At 43.3% G+C, this 26,697-nt stretch overlaps 1 protein-coding gene across 4 annotated transcripts in view; it reads right to left on the bottom strand.

The window, feature by feature from the left end:
• SCRN1 (secernin 1) overlaps positions 1–26,697 on the bottom strand; it is a 55,050-nt gene that overhangs the window by 15,808 nt on the left and 12,545 nt on the right. Inside the window, exons 2-6 of one of the 4 annotated variants that reach the window (XM_072964735.1) lie at positions 25,853–25,999; positions 18,192–18,351; positions 5,758–5,939; positions 1,904–2,106; positions 821–1,015 (exon numbers count right to left, since the gene is read on the bottom strand). In XM_072964735.1, the coding sequence (XP_072820836.1) occupies positions 821–1,015; positions 1,904–2,106; positions 5,758–5,939; positions 18,192–18,351; positions 25,853–25,860 (748 nt within the window). In that variant the 5' untranslated portion in view covers positions 25,861–25,999. Of the gene's footprint in view, positions 1–820; positions 1,016–1,903; positions 2,107–5,757; positions 5,940–18,191; positions 18,352–18,711; positions 18,774–25,852; positions 26,000–26,697 lie in introns of those variants that run through there. The other 3 variants (XM_072964738.1, XM_072964737.1, XM_072964736.1) reach the window with 3 other exon arrangements.

Raw genomic sequence — 26,697 nt, 5'->3', positions numbered from 1 at the left:
AAGAAACAGGAACTATTTTAGGCTTACGGGCCATGTAACCTCTGCCACAGCTTACCTGTTGAAACTGCTCAACTCTGCCATGTAGCATGGAAGCAGCCATAATATAACAGCTAAATAAATGAGTGTGGCTGTGTGCTGATCAAATTGCGTTTACAAAACAGGCCCTGCGAACAGGTCACAGCTTGCCAATCTCTATTTGAAATGACCGAACACATGTATCACTAGCAAATGTAAAATGTGGTCATTGTGGCTTATGTGGAGGGGTTTTCCACTCAGGCACAAGAGAAACAAGCTATCCAGTCACCGCATTTACCTATAAATTGATTATGATTAAGTCAATGCTGGGTGGAAGGCAGAGGGCTTGCGAAGGGAATTCAATTCAACAATTCCACTCAACAAATGTTCATGGAACAAAGACCCATAACAGGTGTCACAAGGTGATCCTAAGATGAGGAAAAGACAACACCTCTGCCGTCAAGACCCAGCAGGCTAATGGGAGAGGAAAATACAGGGAGAGGCTAAGGCAAAAACACAAATGCTGAGGTATAAGCAATGCTGCAGTAAGTATCACAAAGACAACATCAGTGTTTAAAGGAGAAACAGAAGCAGGAAACGTCCCTGGATGAGGAAGCATCATGTAAAAATAAATGCAAATTGCCGTCCTGCCCGCACGTCAGGGGCTGTAGCACAAATTGGTCTCTATATACGAGGTCTATTCTCTATTCCTTCTCTTGCTCACTCTAAGTTCAAACAAGGTCTCTGAAATTGCTGCAAGACAAAGGATATGTGAGGGAGAATTGTAAGGGCTACACTAACTCACCTTCTTGCTTTTCTAAGCTGTCTTTGCCTGAACAGCAGGCTAGATGGCCATCAGCTGGAGAAAAAACTTCAGAAAAATTGAACTCGTCCTCTCCTGTCCACCAACCTTGACTCTGCGCGTAACTCCTGAGTTCAGGATGCTCTGCGTCGATCTTAGTCGTGAGAGAAAGCTGATTGCAAATGCACTTTACTCCCTCTGTAGAGAGTGCAAAGCCCAGTTACTTAGAAATAGATGCATAAAGACTTAATCAAGAAATGGAAATTTACAGCACATCTCTCCCCTGCAACTTGCCCTTAACTAGAGGAAGAAGGTTCCATTTTTGAAGAGAGAAACAGATGATCCTTGGCCCTCTTTTAAGATCTCCCAGAAGGTATGACCAGTCCTGACCAGCCATCATCACATTTTAAATGAGCAACAGTCATTTATCTGGCCAAATAAAACCCAAGCAGTTACCACTTACAAGAAAAGTGAAAGGTTCTTTGAAAGAGGCACTGTGCTACTAACAAGACGTACGAATGTCACCGCTATAGACACGCCCTCCTCTCCAGTTTAGTCTTGCTCCACCTGAAGGAACAGTTTACACTGCCACCCTCTGCTCAAATATATATATGGTTTTTATCAAAAATAAAATAAAATACTTTACTTCTTCATTCAAATTTTTTTCAGTCCCAACATTTTAGCAAAACAGTGACATGGAAATTGAATTGTTTTCAAATAATGGAACATACCTGCAAATATGCGTGTGTGTGTGTGCGCGCGCGCACGCGCATGTGTGAGTTTGAGAAAAGTTTCTGGGATGTCATCGTTATAACTAAGAACTGGTTGCCCAATTCTGCCCAAAAGCCAGCAATCAGTATGAAATATTAGGAGTGCGCTTCCCAAGTGCTGACAGCTCTTGGCTCCAGGCTCAGAAAACCCCAAGTTCCTCTCCAGCAGCAGAAGCCCAGCAATGAGAGGCATGTGAGAGCCTGAAGAGGCAGCACACAGAGGGGTTGCAGGAGCAGCATGGTTTCCGACAGTCCAGGCAACATCCGCCCCAGCCTCTCCTGTCCTGGAAACTCCCCGCCAGCCACCCCAACTCACCTGTCATTTTCTCTGCAGCCCAGTACTTCCCCACGGTCTCAAGCACCCAGGCCTCCTCACAATCCACAATCAGAAATGCACTTTGGAAGCTGTGGCAGGAGTTTGCATCTTCATAATAATTCCCACCTTGTCCGTGTTCTTCCAACAAGGCGACGATGACATCTAAGGCTTCTTTAGCTGTTGTCCCTCTCTCTAAACCAAGCCTGAAGCAAGGAAACCAGAAGTATACCTCAGCCATTTTGCACCACCTAATTATTCCTGGAGTGATCAAAGGCTGGGACGAGGCCGGGTTTTAAAGAAAGCCAACGTGTGAGACTACATTAGATGCTTGGGCAGATATGCAAACAATTAACAGCACTTGGACTCAGGATAAATATACATCTCTCACACATTCGTTTCAACAGCGTGGAGATGATTTCTGTCTCTGGACACCCATCTTCCATACAGACAGAAGAGTCCAGGGCCCAGAAGCTTCTCCGTCTTGGAAGGAGGCTCGCCAACTTCAGAGAGCTGGCCGGCTCAGCTCCAGCCCTTGGCGTGACCCTCCTCGGTCCCTTGTTCTCCCCCCCTGCCTCTGGGAGAAAGGAAGCCTCTGCACAGCCCAGCGTTGACCTCTATTATTCCAACCGGGTATTCTGGTTACCAATAAAAGTCTTCCAGAGCCAGCCACTGTCCTCTGAGCACGCAGTTCACTCACGATCTCATTAGGAGTGGGCAGTGGGTTAGGATATGATCCCTACTTTTTCTACACATTTCTCCCTCCCACCTATCAGCCCCCCTCTGCTGGTGTGGCTTATGGCTTCAGCCATCCAAAAGGACGTATTTCGTCCAAAGTGAAACAGCAATCTCCTCCCAGCGATCCCAATTCATAAACCCCTGAAAGAGGACACAGAAGACTGCCCTCTGGGTGGTCTTGGGCGGCAGGTTACATAATATACTTGAACTTCAGTTTTATATCCTCTCTAAAATAAGTCCCTCCATCACTGAGTACTATGAGGATGGGTTTCGTGAGATCATGAACATGAGCATGAACATACAGAGTGCAAGGGCCCAGGGCCAAGGACGTGGTCAGTAAGTTTCTAGAGGCAGCAGAGTGAGGCAGAGAAACAAGTGACTCGGGGACAAAGGGGCCTCGCTTCCAGTTCTGGTGCTGCTGTCCACCAGCAGGATGATCTTAGTCATGGAAGCTTTCTGAACCCTGATTGTCTCATCTGTAAGGTGAAAAACAGCACACCTTCCCTCTCAGGCTGATTTGAAGGAGGAGGGCACAAAATATATACTTAGTAAATATCTATTTATTCATCTCTTCATTCAAATTGTATTTCTGTTGGCAGGAGCACGGAGTCTTAGGACAGTGGCAATGGAGCCCGCTAAGATGTTAGCACAGGCCAGTTCCGGGTAAGTTCTCAACTTGAGACGCAATCATCATAGAAATTCACCCAGCCTGATTCTTCCTGCAGAGCGTCTCCCTGTGCTGCCAGGGAGAAAAGAAGACAATGCGACTACCCGCTAAGGACGTATCCTTACAAAAGGCGTCTTTTCATAGATCATTATACGTCCATTCATTTGGCATTTCTCAGTTTAAGCTTATTTAGGAAGACCTGGTGACAAGGCAATGAATGCTTGGAGAGGCTGAAGCCTGAGACCTTAGCGGAGTGAGAAAAGGATGAATTCATTAGAAGACTGAATTAAGTCGACTCTTCTGTAGGTTGGTGCCATGTTCTCCAAAGAGAAGTAGCAGAAACAAGCTCTCACCTTGAGGATCCAGAGCAAACGCTGTGCTATGAGTACCTCTCCTGGCCCAGAGCTGGGCACACAGGGGGCCCTTCCTCCTTACCACAGCTCCCCGGTGGCTCCGGTCACACAGCCTCACGTACCTATTCCAGGCAGAACCCTGTGCCCAGGGCCTTTGCCAGACCCCAACTTGCAAACAAACACATGCTGAGAGCCTGTGAATACTAGCCTGGGGCAACAGCACCACCTTTAGAGGCCGAGACTTCTCTTTTGCAGTTTCTCACTCACTCGCTTGCTGTTCTGCCTGTTGGCGTCCCACACTGAGATTCCCAGCACCCGCACTGCCCCCACTTGCCCTCCCACGCCGACTTTGGTGCTGGCTGTGCACAGCATCAGGGATGGGGTGGGGGGGGTGCCCAGGCTCAGTGATCATCCACAGACATGATTCTGACTTTCCCCCTTGTGCCAGGACCACAGGGAAAAGACACTCCTTCGTCCCACTTCTCCACTCCCACGTGGTCTCCTGCCATTGGATGAGAACAGGACCACTGCTCCACAGCACCAGGGCTGTGAATGACAGTGGGGGGGGTTACACCCTCTCCACCTGAGACTCAGAGGTACGGATGCAGCAGGGCTGCAGTGATCCAGGCCAAGTCAGAGCATCAAGAGGCCGGTTTTAAAGCCTGTCTCGACAGTTCCACCTCCTAGATGCGGCAGGTTCATGTGGTTCAAAATGGGAACACAGCCTTTCTGGCCTCCACACCTACTTTCACTTTGGCTGCTACACCTCATTACCAGCTGGACTGGTGCAAGAAAAGGGATGAAATTAACTAGGCCAAGGTCAGGGTCTCACTCTGACATCCACCTTTAGCACAATTCAAGTCCTTCCAAGGTATGTACTTGGTCCACGTTGTTCTGGGTCTTGGAGTTACATGCTCCCAAATTCAGATCCTTATTTTTTATGGGAACTCCCTGAGAAGATTCCTATTTGGGGCTCCTGACTCTCTCACCGGTTTGTCAAGCTCACTGTGTCCATTTCAGAAATGTTAACACAGCTCACCCAGGAAGACGAGGACCGTCTGCACTTCCCCTGCTGGGAGCCCATGTTCAGGACCTCTGCTTGCTTGTCTTTTCAACATCTGTACCTCCATTGATTAGGGAGACCCCTGTGCCCTTGTACCCCAATGAAGGTAAAAGTTATAACTAGAGTTACTGTGGATATATAATTACTGTCTAGGGGAAAGCCATAAAAATAGTCACTTCGCCTCTTCCTTTAGGGATGAGCCTGGGGTTTCCCAGGGGTGCAGATGCAAATAACCTTCCTTCTTCCCCACAAATCCAGGGGTCTGCAAGGCCCTTCTCAGTTTATGACTTTTTGGACATTGAAAGAGTCCCAGCCTCCAGCCAGAGGGATGGAAGCAGGAGGGAAGCAAGTGGATGTTAAGGGCTGCATGGATTTGGGAGAAGGGTGTGTAAAACCTTTTGACTAACCTCCATCTCTTGGTGTCCAGAGCTTCCTGTCTCTTGGCAAAGGGAAGCAACGTGGCATCTGTTACAGAGAGGAGCAGCCTCCCTGAGGTGAGCGGCCGCAGCGCACCAGGCTCTGCAGCCTCGGGCAAGTCCCTTAACCTCTCTGAGCCCCTGTATTCTCGTCTACCAAACAGAAGTAATCAGGTCTACTTCCCTGGATTGTTGGGAGAGAACATTCTTAATACACCAAAGAGAAGCCCCATATCCATTAGGAATCACTCCCCATCCCCGCCGACTCTGACCCCGGGCAACTGCCAATCTACATTCTGCTTCTATGAATTTGTCTATTCTGGATGTTTCATAGAAATGGAATCATACAGTCTGCAACCTTCTGTCTGGCTGCTTTCACTTACTGTAGCATTTTCAAGATTCATGATGTTAGAGCGTGTATCAGTACCTGATTTTTTTATTGCTGAATAATATTCCATTGTGATTTATTCTTTTTCCCATCACCTCTAAGTTTATACCAAAAGGCACAAGGCTTCTCTGGAAGGACTGCGTGACCAAGTATGAGGTTTGGAGGGAGATATGCCCCCTCCCCCTCCCCCACCTGTTCTGGGCAGTTGTTGCAAAGAACCACCACGCAGTACCTGACCAGATCCATCCCTAGTAAGGCTTCCGTCTCACTGGCTGGCTCTCTGGCATTGATGGCTTCGTTGGCGATGCATACTCCGTGTTCATTGGCTCCCATTTCTGCCCCCCAAAGCCAGGCAGGTCTGCTGATCACAATGGCATGGGTCCTGGGAACTTGGTCGATTGAAATGTAAGTGCACTAAAAGAATGAAGACAGGAAAGAAAGGGCCATCACCTGTCAGGTACCACTTAGTTTTTACCCTGGTATTTACACTGAACCGCCGCATCGGTTACAAACTGAGCCAAGAAACAGAAGACCTTGGGAGCACCCAGACTTAAAAGACACGGCACATCTCAACGCAGCTCAAAGGTTTCCACAGTGAGCTTCAGTCTTGTCACTCTCTCAGTTTTCAGTCTCTTTGATTCAAGCCAGTCTGTGCATAATGCTTACATCTGCAGTGGTCCATCTTCCGGAACTAGGTATTCCGCCAATCTCTGCCCCAAATAATCTGAATCTAGTCATTTCAATAGGCACAGATGGCCACCAGCATTTCAAACAAGCATAGCTATTTATTTGCAAAAATCCTTCTAGATCAGCGGCTTTCAAACTTTTTAAAGGTTATAGAGCCCTAACTATAAAAGAAACTACCTGGATGCCTAAACCTAGAAGGCAGATAAAAGGAAAGATGCTTTGTCTAAAGAAGAGAGGTTCCCTAAGCCTCCTACAATGATCCCCAGGGCTCCCTGGAACAATCTGACAAGCTGCATGATTGCTCTGGTGGTAGAAAAGAGAACATGGTAAGTAACACTTTACATTTAGCTAATGCATTAAACGTACACCCTCTTATCCACTGTGCATCCTGGTCTGTCCCATTTGATTCCCACACTAAGCCCACGAGGTGGACCCATAAGGAAACAGTCCCAGAGAGTCTTATTCCAACGGCTGTCACAACGGCGGTACACACCACTTCGAGTGTGTCTTACCTTCTCCACGCAGCTGCGTCTTTACCTGGAAAATGAATAAGCCATGCAAGATCAAACTATTTCTTTCGAAGTATGTTTAGCCTCAGAACCCTTCCTCCATACAAACTCTTACAAAAAAGCCTAAAGACAATAAAGCCAGTCAAGGTGCACTGAAGAACAGGCATGCGACTGGGGTTGGGTAACTCAGAGCCTTTTCCCTCCCCATGCAGGGCTCCCAGGAGGACTCAGCTGGGGCAGGTGGAAAACCAATGAACTAGGTTATCTGTAGGGGCCTCCTGATGCTGACATTCTAACCACCTATGACACACTCTTCGCCTGGTGGATGCAGTATAGAACTCAGGACTCTAAATTACACAGAGCTTCGACGCTCTCAAGGGAGAATTTTATCTGCCGCAGCAGCCATTTACATTTTAAATTGGGCAGCTGAAAGCACTGGATCAACAGCAGCCTTAGATCTTTTTTTGGATTCAAGACCCAGTTATATGGACCAAATGCAGCCCAGAAAGTTATTCTGCATTGATTTTCCATAATCTCTAAACAAACCTTAGGTAAGAGCTGAAATGCATGTAGCATGCACATTCTTCGTTCACGTGACACCCGGATCTTCACAATCCAGGTTAGGTATCGCTGTGCCCTGGGATAATGTTATTTCACTTGAGAACTATTTGTAAACTGAAAGCTAATTAAATATGGAGGTTGTCAACAGACTCTGGAGTTTTTCATGGCCACACGGATAATAAAATATACTCTTAAATGTTTTCCCTTATTTGGTTCCCAAAGTTATTTACTTAAAAAAAATGATTATTTTAGAGCAAAAAGCTGGCCAAAGCAGTAAACAAACTATGGTCTTCTGTGCTCTTCTAAACATAATTGAAATCTGTATGTTAGAATTGTACTATTTCATGCAAAAATAGTCCAGGTATCGATCAATGCTTTCCAAAACCCCTGTACCCACTGAGGTCCAGTGACAAATTTGTCTTAAAAAAAAAAAAGAGTAAATAAGGAAGGAATCTCAGATTCTGAAACACCGACTTATCATAAAGTCTTTTTTTAAGGGCAGGAAAAAAGCAAAAATAAGAAAGGAGTTTATTAAAATATGAAAATGAGTATATGTATGTATATGCATGACTGGGAAACTGTGCTGTGCACTAGAGATGGACACACTGTAATTCACTGTACTTCAATTAAAAGAAAATTACTAAATAAATAAATAAATCACTCATTAGAACTGGAAAAAAAAATAAAAATAAGAGTTTATTTGGCTTCAAATTCACTTTTCCACATTCACTCCCATTTTACCAGCTGTCGACAGAGCACCAACCACACAAGAGGCGTTTTATGCTAAGTGCTGCTGGCAGACAGATCAATGAGGAGGCCCAGTCCCTGTCCCTTCAGCTGGGAAAGAAGAAGAAGGAACACACACAAATGACTAGGACCACTCGGCCAGCTTCGGGGAGTGTCGCTGAGGCCTGTCTACTTACTAGGCACTGCATCGCACCGGGTCCTGTGCCCTGTACTTCTGATCCACCCGACCCTGCTGTCTTTTTCCTTTCCCCATGCCATTCTACTCATCCCCTTCCAAAATGCTATATAACTGACTTGTGTAGTGTCTGTGCTGGGTATGTACGCCCTCTCCCCCAGCGAGAATGTAAGCTGCATGAGTGACACAGAAGGGAGGGAGGGCGGTATCTCTGTTGCTTAGTTGATTGATATATCCTGAACCCAGTAAGTACAAGGCATCAATAAACCTTTTTTTGAATGAATGAATAACAAAGGTCAGAGGGAGCATAACAGAGGTTCAAAGGAAAGGGAACACCTCCAAGTGGCCAGAGGCTTTATCAAGTGAGTGACATTTGAGTTGATCTTGAACAATGGCCCTGACATCAAGGTGTTCCAGCCAGAGGTAAGAACCTGAGAGAGAGATGGGGATGTCAAGTGTGTTCACAGTTCGGGGAGGTCCCCCACTCCGCCACGCAGGGGAGCTGTGATGGCACTGAGTCACAGGACTGCAAAAGCTCAGTGAGTGCTGACTGATAAAAATGCTGAAAGCTGAATCCAAGAGACCGTATGGTCTTCGTGGGAGTTCAAAATATATGCAGCCAACCTGACGCTTTTCAGGCCAATGTCAGAATAAAGGGGAAGGAAGGAGATCCCCGTGTAGCCAGATGGGCTAAATCAGCGCCTCCTCAGCACCAGGCTGAAAGCCGATGCCCCGGGTCCTCTCACAGCCGCAGAGCAGGGGAGCGGGAAGTGGGTGTGTGTGTCTGCAACCCATGCCCCTTGGGGCATCTCCGTCAGGGACCATGGATGTCTGAGCCTAACAAGCGCCCCTGGGCTGCAGCACACACACATATGGTCCACTGTGTCTGAAACCTGACTAGTCACACCCAGTTCTGTGAGGGAGTGGGGACGATGGACACACTTGTCTCACAGAGATCAGTTATTCAAAACCCCAGTTTGGGAGCGAACTTCACAAATAAGAAACATTTACACAAGATGTAATGAGCTAAACTTCGTCAAGTCAGCCACCTAGAACACGAAATTCACAGGCAGTCATTTTCTTAAGGAAAATTCACCGCCACTAACAGTTTTCATACAATTAATGAGGAAGAGAAGAAGCGGGATTTGAGGTAGCAGAGAAGGTTTCTCTGTGGGGTGGGGGTGGGGGAACGCAAAAAGCATCTGAAACCTTCTTTCAGCATGGGAAAACAATGGAGTTCTAAAGCCAAAATTCTTAGCCAACTTTCTATTAGGAAAAAAAAAAAGAAAAGAAAATGTTCATCACTCAAAAGATCAGTCTTTACAGGGATGGTTCTGGCCTCAGCTTCGGTGATTCAGCTGTTCACGTAGCTGCAGAAAAAGATGAGTAATCTGTCTTGCTGCCTCACGGCCACTCTCCCTCCCCCAGCCTTTAGGAAAACAAATCTTTCAGCTAGTGTGACTTCTGGGTGCCAAGGCCACTGTGAGAATGCCCAGGGTGGGGGAATGCAGTGAGGCACGAGGTTTTCAAGGTATTGCCTGTGCTGGGCTTGCCACTCTCAGGTGGCTCCTGGGGACACACGCCAGGTTGGAGGATGGAAAGATAACCCTGAGAAGTCCTTGGAGACAGAGACAAAAGACAAGTCTTCTGCAGAGCAAACGCTTTGCTATTTTGTGTGATTGGGTCCAAAATGAAGAAAGCAAAATCAGCTTCACGCAGTCGCCCACCCCTCGCACATTCCAGCACACAGTTTCTGGAGATCGCCCAGTGAAAGGGGAATAGAGACACTCACACAATAGACGTTTCACTGAATGAAACGCAGCCATTGTGCCTCTCCTACTGTAACTCGGAGGGTGAACGCAACCCTGGCACCACTCGCGAAAAGCACAGTGAAGTGAGTTGATGAGTCAGCTGGATGTCTGAGGGTGGGAAACAAAGGTCAGGAAAATGGGATGCTTTAGGGAAGTATTTCTAGTTTTAGAAAATTTGTGACCCTAAAGCAGCACTGCTAATTATCACTGAGGTTGTTTGTTTGCTAAGCCTTTTTATCCCAGCGACTTGCCTGCTACTTGACTGGGTTTTGAAAATGTGCCCTTAGGGCTCATTGAGTCTAAACAAAAACAAAAGATGTCCACCACATTTAAGAAGAGCTGACTTTTATTTCCCTGAAGCTGTAAGATCGTTGAGGATGGACAATGCAAAGGCCTGGTGTCAGAAATAGGCTTGGGAAAGGAGACAGGGATGGAAGGAAGCCCCGCCTCTTTCCCCCGCCAAGCCACTCTCCCATGGGGCAAGGGTGATGCTCTGACTCTACAGAAGGCTGGGGACTCCTACCCCTGGGGCTGAAGAGAAGAAAACAGGAAAACAGACAGGAAGAACAGCACACAGTCTACCTAGTGGCCATTGAGCTCTGCTCAGGTTTCTTTGATTCCAGAATGACTTGTGCTCTCCTGCTGTCAGGGGTAACCTTCAGAATTAACATTCAGAGCACCAGCCCCCAGCTGCCCCACCATGTACACACATACCCCACACAACACAAATACAGCCGCCATGTGGACAACGTTACTAACAACAGCATCAGCTATCATAATTGGTCACTTTCCACTCTTCTTGCAAATATTTTCACTGGGAAAGAAAAGGAAATGAGCCACCAACAACCTACCTCAAATTGCAAAAGTTACATAACCTCACTGAGGATACTGATCTCATACAGAACTTCATACAGTGGGAAGTAAAAATAACTTTCAAAAAAAAAGGAAACAGTGAACTTTGAAAGGAGGAAAAAAAGGATGTAAGATTCATTATATAATAAGAGAACCTTTCAAAAAACCTTACTATCAAGTCTGACTAGGCTATCAAGAATTCTGTCACCACAAAGTATGCTATTCTCTTGGGCACCGAGTATAAATAATGTACACTTCGGTTGAAATCCACTGCTTTTCCAGGAAAATAGCCTAATGTTGGATTCACTGTTTTCTTAAATAGAAGGTTTAACCATTTAAGAATATACTCATCCATGAGCACACATACACACACCGAACATCATAATCCAGGAAATTATCCATCCATGTCCTCAGCACCCCTACCCGTAGGGAGAAGCAGAGCCTGAGGCAACGGGGATGAGTTCTGTGATGCACGGTGGTACAGCATCCTCGGGGAGGAGAGAGGGGCTTTCACAAATAGATACATATTTATCCACCCATCCCACTCTGCAATCAAAGAGGTGTTGTTAAAAACCCAGAATCCACAGGAAAAAAGATGAAAGAACACAAAATAAAATGCTCCAATCTGCCAACTGTGCAGCTGAACAAAAACATGCAGTGTAATTTTAGAAATGGAGGAACTCTGTACTCTAGGACCTCATTTGTTATTCCTCCATCTCAGGCAAAGTGAACCTGAAACAGAGTAGAGGATAGATGGACGGGCAGACTGATGGACAGACTGAGGGAAGAAGAAGGACGAAGGGTAGGTAAGGGGATGAACTGGAAGGGAAATGGATGGACCAGCTGGAAGGGTGGGTGGGTGAGCAGATGAGTAATCAGGGTGACTTTCTGCACAAGGGTGTTCTAAGAAAACGGGTTCCAGGGACAGCAACACTTATGTAAAAATGAGATTTCTAGGGAAACTGCAGACTATGTATGTTTAAAATGTCATGAAATGGCTGAGGAATAAATAGGTTTTTATGAAAAGTTCTCACTCTTCAAAGTTTTTCTATATGCTAATGAGGGCTTTTATGAAAGTTACATGATAATAATTGTGCTCACAGGCCCAAATGTTGGAAAGAACTCATTATTCTGTACTTGGGACAAGAACTGGGGATGGCGACAGGTGTAACTGTATGGGAATTAAAGGGGTAAGAGTAAGTTTGAAAAGCAGATTTAGCATATGGTAACGACAGGAGTTCGGGAACTGAGACCTGGAGTCACAGAATCTCTTAACATTAGTTCTTTTTTAAAAAAAAAATACCTTTTTGCCCAGTGTTCTGTTTGGTGTTTAAAAAGTGCTTTCACATGTTAGCTCACATGTACTTTACAACAACCCAGTAAGGCAGACACAGTGTGTGCTATAATCTCCATTGGGCAAGTGAGGAACTGAGTCTCAGGCTCAAAGGTCCAAGGTGCAGTAAATGGGGAAGGCAGGACTAGAACCCAGGACCCTGCCTCCCGAGCCAGAACTCAACCTTCTAGTTTCAGGTGATTGTAAATTTCAACTGATTTATAATGGCAGAACACACTTAAAGTGCTATATGTTCATAGAAGGGTGGTAGGCTAGAGGGAAGGGGGGCTATTAGTGCTGGGGCCTTGAAGGATGCATAGGAGTCTATCAAGTAGATGACAAGAGGGGAGAGGAAGGACATTCTCAGCAAAAGGACAGAAAGAGCACAAGTATAGAGAAGTACACGAATGTTGTTTGTTCAAGCAATGACAAGCAGCTCAGTGTAATTGAAGCCATCATATACGCTAGGAGAGGAGAACTAAGAATGAGAATAGAAAAGTAAGCAGGAAATTGTACAACCCTCACGGAGGTCAATTATTACAAAACGTTTACCCTGTAGCCCAGTGATCTTGCGTCTGGAAGTGTATCCAATGACTAGACCTACACATGAACAGAAAGACTGTGTACAATGTTCTTCATGGCTGTACTTTCTACACTAGCCAACAGTCCAGGCATCCACCAATGAAGGACTGATTAAATATGGAATATCTCCACAATGCACAACAATCAGCTGCATTAAAAAAAAACTCTATGGACAGCTATAGAAAACTCCTTAGAAAAAATGTTATTAAACAAACAAAGCAAACTGTAAACATCAATTGTAACTTTGAAATTATAGATTTAAAAAAAATCAAGCTTCAGAATAGTGTATATAGTGTGCTACTTTAATGACAAAAGAAAAGAAGGCTACACATCCATATTGATTTGCATTTGCATAAAGCACTGAAAAGGTGTGCAAGAAAATAACAGAAAGGGTTACATAAAATGGGAATCAGAGAAGATAGGGGAGATTAAGATTGCTCACTGTAAACCTATTTAATACTATTAAATCTTTGAACCACATCAATATATTACCTATTCAAAATGTAAAATTGCATTAAAAACGTATCTTTACCCAAATGAGTTGAAAATTTATGTCCACACAAAAACCTCCATGCAAATATTTATAGCAACTTTATTCAAAATTACCAAAACTTGGATGCAACTATGATGTCCTTCAGTAGGTGAATGGAAAAATAAATTATGGTAATCCAGACAATAGAATATTTTTTTAGTGTGTTAAATACTATATATATATATTTCAAAATTACAGTCTCTGGTCCATAATGTCCTCTGTAGGCTAATATGAATTTTTAACACCTTTATTATGTATGATTCCTGTACAGTAAACTACACATATTTCAGATGTACACTTTGATGATTTTTGATAGATGTGTACACCAATGAAACCACCACCTCACTCAAGATAGCTAACATTTCCATCACTCCCCAAGAGGTGCAAATTTCAAATTTCCAATGTACCCCTTTCCACCCTCTTTGCCCTCTGGTAACCGTAAGTTTGCTCTCTATAGACAATGGAATATTATTCAGACCTAAAAAGAAATGTTCTATCAAGCCTAGAAAAGACATGAATGAACCTTAAATGTGTATTACTAAGTGAAATAAGGCAATCTGAAAAGGCTACATAATATATGACTCAAACTATATAACATTCTGGAAGAGGGAAAACCATGGAGACAGTGGAAAGATCAGTGGTTGCCAGAGGCTGGGGAGAGAAGCGATGGCTAGGTAGAGCAGGGAGGAGTCTTAGGGCAGTGAAACTACCCTGTATGACACAATAATGGTGGATACATGACATTATACATTTGTCAAAACTCATAGAACATCCAACACAAAGAGTGAACCGTAATGTAAACCATGGACTTTAGTTAATGGTGGTGTTATCAGCACTGGCTCATCGCTTGTAACAAACGTCCCACACTGATGCAAGATGTTAATACTCAGGGAAACCAGGGAGGCAGGGGCATGGGGTTGGGGATGGTGAGGGGTTACACAAGAACTCCTCTGTACTTTTTATTTTTCTGTAAACCTACAACTTCTCTAAAACAAATGGCTATTAATTTAAAAGAAAAGAAAGCCAAGTGAGCAGGGTGCCAGTCGGGAAGAGTTCAGAAAGGCATACAAATCAGCCTGGACTTTCACCCTATAAAACAACCACCAAACATTTTAAAACAGGGCAGCGACAGAGCTGTGATCCGGAAAGAAAATCCTAGTGACCCTGTAGGGAGCAGAATCCAGGGGAAAGAGACCTGGGCACCAATAAGCAGATTAAAGCAGAAGGGAGATGGGGGTGGGTGTGAATGAGCCAGGGGCAGCGGGGAGGAGATGGGGACACAGGAGAGGACGCAGCGAGACCCAGAGACGCTGACCCTGTGCATCCATGGATGAGTTGAAACGGGGACCAATGTTCCCTGTTGGTTTCCAGGTTAAACTATGAGCCAGACAATAGTGCTGTTAGAAGAAGAGGAACAAATGATACGGGGAACATGAATTCGGCTTTTGACCTGGAACGTTATTTTGCCTGCAGAATACTGACGTAGAAATGTGCACAGGCAACTCAGAGCACAGACAGGCAACTCGGAAGAAAAGGTCAGGGCTGCCTCAGGGACTAATTCTGGTGTGTATCAAACTCACTTATTTATGCAAGGGGACATAATTTAGCCTACAGTGTATTTGAGCATTACTATACCATAGGTTAACTAGTGAAAAAAATCTAATCCATAAAAAAAGGAAAAAAAAAAGAATCTAATCTATTTCCTAAAATGATTGTAACCATGAGAGTAAAATATATAATGATTTAACCTATCCTCCAAAAAGAAAACAATTTTTTTCTAAAATATTTCTTTCAGCCGTATTTACAAATGGCTTTGTGCAATACTGTAATTACTATGGCTACTAAAAAAATGACCCCAAAACTTAGTAAATGGTGTAAAACAATCATTTATTATGTTCACCAATTTGATGCGTTGGGAATTTGGACAGGGCACAGAAGGGATGGTGTGTCTCTATCCCACAGAGTCTGAGGTCTGGAATCACTGAGAGGTCACTGACTCACATGTCTGGCAGCTGACACTGGCTGTAGGCTGGGGAACCTTAGTTCCCTTCTATGTGGGCCCCACCCCCATGGTCTCTGTACGTGGACCAGTTGGGGTTCCTCCTAGCATGGTGCCTGGGTTCTTAGGGTTGAGTTCCAAAAGAAGGAGACAAGAGGAAACTGAATCCTTTTAGGACCTGTCCTGGAGGTCACACAGCATCACCCCCACCATGCCTCACTGTATGATGCCATCACAAGCCCTCACCAAGATTCATGGCAAGAGTAGGGGGCATAAACCCCCCACTTACTGGAGAAGCATCCGTCACACTGTAAAGAGTACACATGGAATGGGATTTGGTCCAGCCATCTTTGGGAAATCCACCCACATGAAAATCAAAGTGTTGTTTCAGTTTGCATGACTCTGGGGGAAAGATAGAAACATTTAGAGGAGGCAGACAGGGAAAGTCAGTAACAACTCAAACTAAGCAAACTTCATCCATACCAAGTCCACTCTGTTCCAGGAACACAGAGAAACATTCATATCCCAACAACATGGGCATTCAGACATTAATGAATACCTATTTAAAACCTAGCATGGTCACCAGACAGCCTGCTACTCTTCCGTGCCTGAATGAAAGCAAAGTCCCAGTGCAGTTTAGGGGTTTGGACCAAGTTAGTGCAACATGAGAGGCAAGTGGTACTGGCAAAAGTCCTGTGGGAGGCAGTCTGCCACTGCCCCACCACAGGCTCATGCCACGTCACGCTCAACTCCGCCTGTTCATCTCAGTGCCTCTGAATGTACCACCTAACACGGCAGCACCTTGAGGAGTTCTGTTGCTCTTTGGTGCTACTTAATGCTTTTGAAGGATTGAAACAGATAAAGATTCAGGTAAGAGAATGAAGCACACATTGATGAGTACCCATTTAAAACCCAGCACAACCTAAATCACCAGAAAAATCAGTGTATTTTATAAAGCATAGAACACCAAAGAGCAGAGATTATGTCAGTGGCAGGAGCTTATAATTTACTAGCCCCAAATTTTTTTTCTCCAAATTCTTCATCCTTTAAGAAGCAACTACCATGTAAACACACAACTAAATATATCCTAACCAAGAAGTTTATTCCATGAATGAAAAGATGGTTCAATTTATCACTAAACAGAAAGAAAAAATCAGGGGATTACCTCCATAATCCCTGGAAAGACCTTTAACAAAATGTAACACCTATTCCCAAGGGTTTTTCTTTTTTTAAAGTACTCAACGTATGAATTGATGTACACTTTCTAACACTACAAACTATATAAACCTCTGTTATAAAGCCAGCATCTTACTTAATGTGGAAGCACTAGAGCCTGCCCACCTCAGGTCAGGAACAAAGGCAAAGATGCCCACTAGTTCCATCACTGTTAACACTGAATCCAAGCTATAAGCCAAACAGAGAAGGAAATAATTAGAGATTTAAGAACAATCAAACTATCTCTATTTGCAGGTGTTACAACAATATACCTGGAAACCCAAAGAGAATTAATAATAAAAGCTGACACAACATTGTGAAACGACTATAACTCGGTTTTTAAAAAGTTAATGATAATAATAATAAAAGCTGATGCAACTATTAAAAGAATTTAGTAAAAGAGCAGAATGTAAAACTAACAAGAAATAGCCATCATGAAAGTCTGACCACACACTCTGGGAATATGGAAAAACAGGCACTGTCTTACACTGCTCGTGGGAGTGCAAAATGGTACACCAACTCACGGAAGGAAATTGGACAATATCTAACAAAATTACATACCTAAATATCTGTGACTCAGAAATCCCATTTCTAGGCACCTATCCCAAAGAAATACTGACTAAGCAGTTTTTTTAAGCCCTCAAAATAGGAATTGATGGATAATCTTTTAACATGATAAAAATATATAACCAAGATGAGATCCTGTGACAGATGCACAAGGCTGTTGTTTGCTTCAGCACTATTTGTTACAGCAAAAGGCTGCAAAACAACCCAAATGTCCAGCAATATGGGACCAATTAAAGTTTGATTACACCCATACAATGGAACACTACACAGCTCTAAATGAGGAATGAAGAATCTCTATAGACCAGATGGAGTGGCCCACAAGATATGGTGTTAGTTGAAAAAAGCAAAGTGGAAAAAAAGTATATATAGCATGCTACTATTCATCTAAGAAAGGAGGAAAGGGATGGGGGTAAATACGTGCATGCATATGTATGTGTGTGTGTGTGTGTGTGTGTGTGTGTGTGTGTAGTTTGTTACGTATACATGTAATTTTTTAGTTTCACATATACTTTTATTTAATCCTCACAAAATACACACAAGAAGTGTGTGATTACTTATCTTTCAAGGGAATCAACTTTCACTAACAGAATAAATAATTTCCCCAAGCCACACAACTGACTAACTTCAGAGAGTTTAAAGAGATTCTCAGATTTCTGACTCTACAGTGTACTCTTTTTTATGCTGGCTACCACTTCTTTCCCAATAGAGTTTAAGTTTATATGTAATTTATTTGTAAATGGAAGAATAAACCAAAAAACTTCCAAAACATGGTTAACTATAGAAGGAAAAGGAAATGAAGTAAATGATACAAAGATAGAAGCTAGACTTCTATGAATATATACTATTTTGTAGACTTGATTTCAGCACTGTGTAAATATTTTACTTAATTATAAAACATGGGGCACAGCAACGAATATAGAATTCTCCACATGACCGTTTTTAGGGATACAAACAAAACTAAATGGAAACAGGAATTAACAGAATCCATGTGACAGTTGTGACTAGTGAGCAGGCTTCCATGTAAGACGTTAAGGTGCCGGGCAAAGCCAGAGAAAGAGAATACATGTTAACTGAGAGCCCCTAACACGTGACTTACCTCCACCTTGCTCTCGGGGTCGTGATCAGCAGCTGAGAAATACACAACCTCCTGTACTTCATCCCGGGGCCGAGCTGAATTCTTCCCAAATACCACCTGACCGTCCTTCGCACGTGGCGGGAAGGCCACGAAACAGTAACTTGGAGGAGCTACAGCCATCCTGAAAAGAGAGAATGCAGAGAGAGGATGGGAACAAGCCTGACGTGGAACATTCCACCAGTGAGGCCTTCAAACGTATTTCACCAGCTAACAGAGTTTCAGTATTGAGCTGTGAGCAGCTAGCTCATCAAGAGATCCCCGCTGGCAAATGAAGGTGGGGCGCCTGGAGTAGAATTACAGAGCTACCGAGACCAGATATGTTTAGTACTCCGTGGGATTAAACGAGCTCAGATTTGCAACAAACCGCAGTGACAGCCAAAAGTGCAATGACGTAGGAGAAAGGAAAGGAGGTTATTGTTCTGGGCAGAAAACACACACACGCTGCAATCTGTCACAGTAGCAGAAAAATAAATAAATATACCTTGGAAGGGTGTACCACAGAAGTGCCTCCCGTCTGGAGATGCACGGCTGCCGTGTGATAGATTTTGGGTGGTGATGGGGAAATGTGCCTAGAAATAAATTGAAAGAGACTCCCCCTCTTTTACATATCTTTCCTTTACCTCAATGACATAACACTCAAGCATCTTGGCTTCCCTCCCACCTCTCTAGCTGCTCCTGTGAGCATCCTCACTGCTTGGTCTTTCCTTCCTCCTTTAATGCTCTTTTCTCCCTGGGAAAACTCATCCACACCCAGAGCTTCCCCTGTCATTTATGTACCAAAGACCTTCCCATGTAAATCCAGCCCAGTTCTCTTCTTGAGCTCCTGACCCATAGACCCAACCTGCCTGATACCCAAAGCTGATTTCATCATTTTCCCCAAACTGGGTCCCTTTCCAAGGTTCCATATCTCCATGGCCAGCCACATCGTCCATTCCACTGGGGCATCTGGGACTCAGGAACTATCCTTACCATTTGCTTTTCCATTACCTAACATATTACCAAGTCTTGTAAATTCGATCTACTAAATCTCTATGGAAACTCTCCACTTCTTTCCATCTGTACTACCACCACTCTGCACCTGGCCACCACCATACATAGCCTGGGATTGGGGCGCCTTAGGATTCTAGCTCCTAAGGGGTCAGCTATTATTCCCTTCCAAAACATTCTTCACATTGCACCCAAAGTGACTTTTTTAAAGGCAGATTTGATCATGTCATTCCCGATTAAAATTCTTTATAGTCTTCCCACAGCTCTTACAATAAAGACCAAAAGCTGATCAAGCTCGTGCCCTCTCCCCAGCCTCATCTCATACCACTCACCCTTCTACTCTCTCAACTCCAGCACACAGGCCTTCTTCTAGTTCCTCCAATACTGTCTGGGCCTCTGCACATGCTGTGCCATTTCCTGAGCATGCCTTTCCCTGCTCCCTACATCAAAACCATTTGCTTACTTAATTTCTGCTCCTTCACCTACCCACTCAAGTGCCACTCTAATTTATATTGTTGTGCTATACAATCACTGTCCGAAATATTTGTGTAATTATTTTATTACCAGCAATCAATAGTCTTTCCCCGCAAAGTCTAAGCAATATGAAGGCAGAGACCATGCCTATTTTGCACACCTCTGTAAACCCAGTGCTATACAGTACCTTCTGCAGGACAGGTGCTCAATAAAGACTGAACAAGTGCTCAGTCTTTCTTTCTTAACACTCCACCAAGCTGCGGCTGACTCTCTACAGCTCTTTCCCATCACCATGCCTCTGCACCTGCCTAGAGTGCCCTTCCCTGAGCCTTTGTGCATTTTCCTTCAGGATCTGATTCAAAATCTCTTTCTTTCAGAGAGCCTTCTGTGAAGAACTCTTGCATTTTCTCAGCATCCATAAGCACTTAAGCATCTCGTTTGTCCTAGGATAATATGCCTTATAAATGTACTGCTTCAGCTGTTCCAAATAAAGCTCCCTGTGGGCAGAACCCACGCCACCCAATTACAGGAGCTCTTTCACCGACCTCTTGTATTATAGACACTCAATAAACATTATCCGTTGAACCAACTATCGTATTTGTGCCATCAATTGCCTAACTTAAATGTGTTTTATTTTACGAACCTAAAATACAGGTGAGAAGTAAAGCAATATTCTCAGAAAAGCAACTGGGATTTAAAACTCAGGCCTGCCACCCACAAGCTGTGTGACCTTGAGCAAGTTGCTTTACCTCTCGGAACCTAATGTTTTCCCCAGCCCACAGATTTATCATGAGTCTCAAATGAAATGATGCTTGAGAACATATTTTGCAAACTATGGTTACATGAGTATAAAATACTTTCTTTGGGTTTTGATCGTTCAAAAAGAGCAGCGTCTAAAATTACTGTTGAGCTAGACAATTAAAATCAGCTCACCTCACTCATAACTGGAGTGGTTATCAAGTTGCAGAGTCAGCAGACTTCTGCGTTTAGAAACATCTTTGTGAAAGACCATATTGCTACAGCTACATCCAGCTATTTCAGGTTAGTCTGTACACACACAGGCTGGGCTGTCAGAGTTCTTCCCTGTGTGGCTTGTGGCAGGCCCCTCCTCAGGGTACGGAGAAGCGGAGGGGAGTCCATAACTCTGAAAAGAACTCCCTCCTAGCTCAGGAAATACCCCCCAGCTCCTAAAAGGCAGGAAGATAAAGAAAGAGACTCCAGTTCTTACTCCCCTTAACTTTTTCCATTTTCACAAAAACCACATTATCTTCAGACCTGCAAAATAGAGATAAATCAAGACCCTGTATGTGTGAGAAAGACCTACAATAACTATAAGATAAAATGCCTCTTTAGAGGGCTCCCAGAATTTGGAGGTGGGAGGAATTGCTGGCGGAGCCAAAAAAAAGTGAAACAGACCCAAAAGAAGATAAGCAGGAAACAGGATGCACTTCCCTGTGTTTGCATGACTCTCACATGCAACATGACTTCCCTTCCTCCTTCATTGTTGGGCCAGGTCAAAAGTGTTGGTATCTCATCTATGAGCAGGGCTTTGAATCTTAAAAACATTAAAAATCCGCTGGTCTAGCGTTTACAAGATGTATCTGCAGAAAACAAACACCACCCACAGGGCTTGACAAGTGCTTATTCTTCAGCCTGAACATCGCTGGGTCAGCAAGCCATCTGAGTCACTTGACCACGACAAATATGTAGGCAATGGAAGACCAGGGACACGTAGGCCCAGGGAGGCTGGCTTTTCCGCTGAATTTTGTGAATGACTGGAAGTGCCAGGAGGGAGCGGAATTTTAATGCCGATTTTTTTTTTTAATGCTAGATGAATCAGCAAACTGCTTATCACAACCTGTAACAAACTAGCCAAGGCTGACTGTCCATTTATTCTTCTTGGATCATCATTCTACATATTGACTAGCCCCAGGGATGGCTGAGCTTGATCCTTTTCTAGTCTCTAGATCAGGGCTGTCGAAAGGAACTTTCTACAATGATGGAACTGTTCTATCTCCGCTGTCTAATTTGGTGGCCACCAGCCTCAAGTGGCTATTGAAGTGTAGTTGGTGTGATTAAGGAACTGAATTTTTAACTTTCTTACAAAGTTTAGTTTAAATTTAAATAGCTACACGTGGGCAGTAGAAATCCTATTGGACAGAGTAGCGTTACGACTTCCCAATGAACCTAGAAATAAAGATTTTCACGTTGAGGTTTCCAGTGATCCCAGCAGTACTTATTTGTGAGGTCCTCCACTTATTCTAATAACAAAACATGGCATCACTCATATAAATTGAATAGGCAAAGAGGAGGCAGAACAGCCTTTCCAGAAGACTGAAGAAAATAAACATTAGGAAGCAGCCACTGAACTCCCCAGGGGAACTGAGTTTAAGTAAGTTCTTTTCTCCAGAAGCTAAAGGTGATCAGAGCCCTGGAGGACGATTTCATCTCCCTTGATGTGAATCTCACGTTCCTAACTCTGAATACACCATCAAAGCGGCCCTCACTGCCACCTGGAAATCCTTTGTGTACTTGTCCGGTCAATTCCTCTCTTTAGCTCCTAAGTGAACTTTTGATACCTTCACTTCCCTTCAAACCTCTTAACACCTCCTCTAGGCCGATGTCCCACCTCCTATTTCACAAAGGGGAGGGGAGATTGTCCAGAGAGTGGCTTTGCAAGTTTGAAGGTCCTGTGGCTGGACAAAGAGGAAGGCGCCATTAAATCAAAAAGCCGGTGTGGCTGAGGCCAGAGAGAATGGGCAAGAGGCTGGAGAGGCAGGTAGGCAGGCTGGTTCCACGTTGGGTCTTGAAGACCATGGCAGGGATTTTAGTGTCTACCCCATAGTAAACACTAAGCCACTGAAGGTTTTCAAGCCAGGTTTTAGGTTGGAAACAGAGCCAGGGCACACAGACAGCTTTTCAGAGAAGCTGGTTGTGACAGGGAGGAGACAGCACAGTGGATGGAGATGAAGGGCTGGGCAGGTAGTTTCGTTTCTACCTATCGACTCTAAGGAAATGACCGGGAATATGGGCAAGACTTACACACACAAGTAGTAGCATTTACACAGGTGAAAACCTGATTGAAACTTAACCATCCATTATTAGAGAAATGGCTAAAAATGTATGCTACACCTATATGGTGGAATACTATAAGATCATTAAAAATGTTTGTGAGGATACTGGCCCTAGATAGTTAGATGCTTGTCAAAGGAATGAGTTCAAAGCACCCAAATGTTTGCTTCTTCCTATACATACATAGAAAAGCACTAAATTCTTTAATTTGAGATGCCTGGTTTTCTTTAGATAACAAGTAATCTTTCATTGTTCCAACTACCTGGTCTTTGTTATAAAGCTGCTGTATGTCCTAGCTCCTCCCCTTCCTCTTCGGAGCAGTCCCTCAGAGCGATCTGAGAGGCTGTCATCCCAGCTTGAGTCCTCCCGCCAAATAAAGCATAACTCTCAAAAAAAAAAAAGGTTTGTCAAGAGTTTTTCATTGCATGAAGACATGATTTGGGGAAGAAATGATTTAGGGAGATAATGGTTTAAATTATCTTAACTATGTAAAAATATGCATAGAAAAAGACTAGAAGCGGTAGCCTGACCACTAAATTCTTTCCATTTTTTCAGTTTCCTACAAGTATCTATACTTATATATTCACAAAGAAAAAAAGATTTAAAAAAAACAAGAGATACTACTGATTTAAGAATTTTATTTTAAAGTAAAAAGTCTGGCTCTATTTCTATGTCCCAACATGTAAAACTTCAAAACTGGCAAATTCTTATTTGAGTTAGAGTTAGGGCATTTTTTATTCACTGTTATTATATTTATTCTCCAATACTTTCTTTTACCTTTTTTTTTTTCTTTACAGCCTGTCCAACTCAGGGTTACTCAAGGAGCACACAAATTTTCATTACTACTATTTACACAAAGAGCGGGCAAGCCTCCTACCGTTGCCTCCTTAACAGGAAAAGAAAAACTGGCCCATCAGAAAGTCAGTTTTCTGCTGACCCTGAGATGAAATTCTTCTGAAACTGATTCAAGGAATCTTAATTTTGCTCCTATTATTTGTCAAAATATTAGCTAACATACCAGACATTCACACTAAAAAAAAAAAAAGCTGACAATTTAACTCATCTATATACTGTATAAAACATACTTTGAAATCTGTTTTACAGGATTTTTATAAACTGTTAAAGTATTCCTGTATGACATAAGAAACTGACTTTACAATCTCCTTTTCTGTCTATAATCTTGTATAGCATTATAAGATGTCATAATCTCCTCCATGAAGAAAAATAGACTAAAATTTAATTAACTCCCAATCACACAAGCTAATGCAGAAATTTACTGCAGAAGTTTTTTTCATGATTTATATTCAGCTTTGGAAAACAGTATAACCAACAGATTGTCTATCGTAAGTACACACTACTTAAACCAGCATTAAAATCAGTGAACAGCGCTTGCTCAGAAATAAAGCTCTGATTGATGGCTTTCTTTTTCAGTTGCTTGCTTTGAGACACAATCCTGAAGCCATTTTCTGAGCCACGGGGATCCAGAGGTGGGGCTGGGGGTGCAGGGTTACACTACAGGATTAAAACTGAACCCAGGAATGTTTGAAGAAGTGCTTTCTAAACTGCATGTTGTAGCCTTTTTGTGGGCTATGAAATCCATTTAATGGACATGATCAGCATTTTTTTTAAAGAGAATATATGCATCTCATGTAGTAAGGGGAACTGCTGGTACAAGAAACTTTAATTTTAATTAAATACACATATACACATGCAAGTGTGTGTATGTACCAGGCTGAGATACAACATTTCTCCCTTACTGTGGGTTTCAAGCAAAAATCTTTAAAAGCAACAGGCTTACAGGGCAGGTCTACTGAATAAAGCTTTTTGTGGTAAATACCAATTAGGATTCTTGCCAGGTTAGCAATAAACTAACAGTTCCAATTAATGAAATGCCAGTTTAACTCCCATAGATTAAACTGACAGGCATTTCCTAGGAAGCGTTTGTTAAGAATATTTTAGAGTACATTTATCTGTACTTTATGCTAAGTAGAATAAGCCAGCACAAAAACACCCATACTGGATACTTTCACTTATATGAGGTTCCTAGAGTAGTCAAGTTCATACAACCAGAAAGTAGAATGGTGGTTACCAGGGGCTGGACCAGGGAGGGGCAGGAGCTGGGGGGAAGATGGAAAGTGGTTTAATGGGCATAGAGTAATAGTTTTGCAGGATGAAAAATTTCTAGAGATTGGTTGCACAACAACATGAATATTCTTAACTAAGCTGTACACGTAAAAATGGCTAAGATGGTGAATCTTTTCTTATGTGTATTTTACCATAACTAACATTTTTAAAGCATTAAATAGCCACATGTGGCTAGAGGCTACATTCCTGGACCGGGCAGTTTTAGATATGGTGCTATCAGCTGTGGTAAAGTATCCCTAAGCCCAATTTCTAACCAGCATTGTCCTTAACAAAGTCCTTTCAGGATTCATGACTTCCTCTGGGGAATTGCAACTCCCGAATCCCTGGGGCTCACAGCGCAGGGGCTGAGTCTACCAACATTCACTCTCTGACTGTGACAGGAGGCTGGGGACAGGCTTAGGGGGCTGGGGCACTGTACCCCTGTCACTAGGAGACGGCTTATAGAATGTCTGGACAAGGAAGGAGGAAGCCGCATGGGAAAAAAGCTCTTTGTCCTCAAGTTCAGTGAGTGGTTATTGAAGGGTGTGAATGCTCCAAGCCAAGCAGGGGTTTTCTTGGCCTGACAGCTAAACTGCCCTGCCCTTTTGTCTCAGTGAAGCCACAGCAGCCGTTAACAGTCACCTTACCCAGTAATAAGGAAGTCCTCAGTTGCCTGAGAGGAAGAAAATGACTGTCTATAGAAGCTATAGGCTTATTAACTATCTTGCAAGTAACTATGACAAAGTGCCTTTACTTGCACAGAGAAATGAAATCCCACTGTGCTTACTCTCCAAGCTCCCAGCTTTACTGAACAGACTGGGTAAGTTTAAATCCAATCTCCATGAATAACCACTTCCAGAAAAGCAAAGAAGAATGTATTTTAATCTATCAGTTGATCGATAAGTTCATTTTTTTTAAATTATTGACATTCCTGCTGAAGTGAAACCAGGACAAATGATACTTACAAATTCATTTTTTCTGTCCTATATCTGCTGTTGAGGTAGTGAAGAATAAATAAGGTGTCTGGGAAAGGAATTTCCTAACTGAAAATTGGACTGTAAATGCCAGCTGATGAAAGGCGAGTAAATTAGCTCAGACTCATCAAGCTCTGCCTGAAAAAAAAAAGAAAGATTCTACTGAGCATTTCATTGAAAGCACAAGACAGTAGAGCACGAAGCTTTAGAACTCCACAGCCAGGGATTTTTCTAACACTCCATCCCCTGAATGAGGAATTATCTAATGGAAGAAAGACCATATAGGGTACTAAGTAAGTAAGTGGGCTTTGGAGTCAACCTCAAATCTCAGTTCAAATCTCAGCCCCATGTCACTTTTCTGTAACAGGGATAACAACAGGACTGCAGTGAGGTTTAAAAGAGCTGAAACTTCAAGTGTTCAGAATGCCATCTGGGACCCAGCAAAGATGCATCGCCGTGAGGATGAGAAAAGGTACGTGATGAAGGTTGTTCCTTTGTCAAGGTCTGATCTGTTCAGACTTCAGAAACTTGGCTTTTTCCTTGTAGTGTCTAAAGGCTCTTTCACTTTTTGAAGATGGGCTCCATTGTAACTTGATGTCTTTTAAGAGCTGCTTACTACTCCCTTTTTCTGATTTCAAAAGCAACACCTATCTCTAACAGCTGACTCCGAGGTTTTCAAAGGCGCTGACATACTTCTGAGCAGCATGGGGTGGGACGGGGTGGCAGGCTGCACATTCTTCTGGTTTGGTCCAGAGAATTGGCCTAAAGAGTGTTTTGTTTCGTTTTGTTTTTTTAAATCTGAATTGGCAGCTAACATTTTTAAATCTAGAGATTTT

Source organism: Vicugna pacos, chromosome 7 (assembly GCF_048564905.1).
Source record: "Vicugna pacos chromosome 7, VicPac4, whole genome shotgun sequence".
Lineage (NCBI taxonomy): Eukaryota > Metazoa > Chordata > Mammalia > Artiodactyla > Camelidae > Vicugna > Vicugna pacos.
Note: the sequence above shows the minus strand (reverse complement) of the source record. Positions and strands in the feature narration are given on the sequence as shown.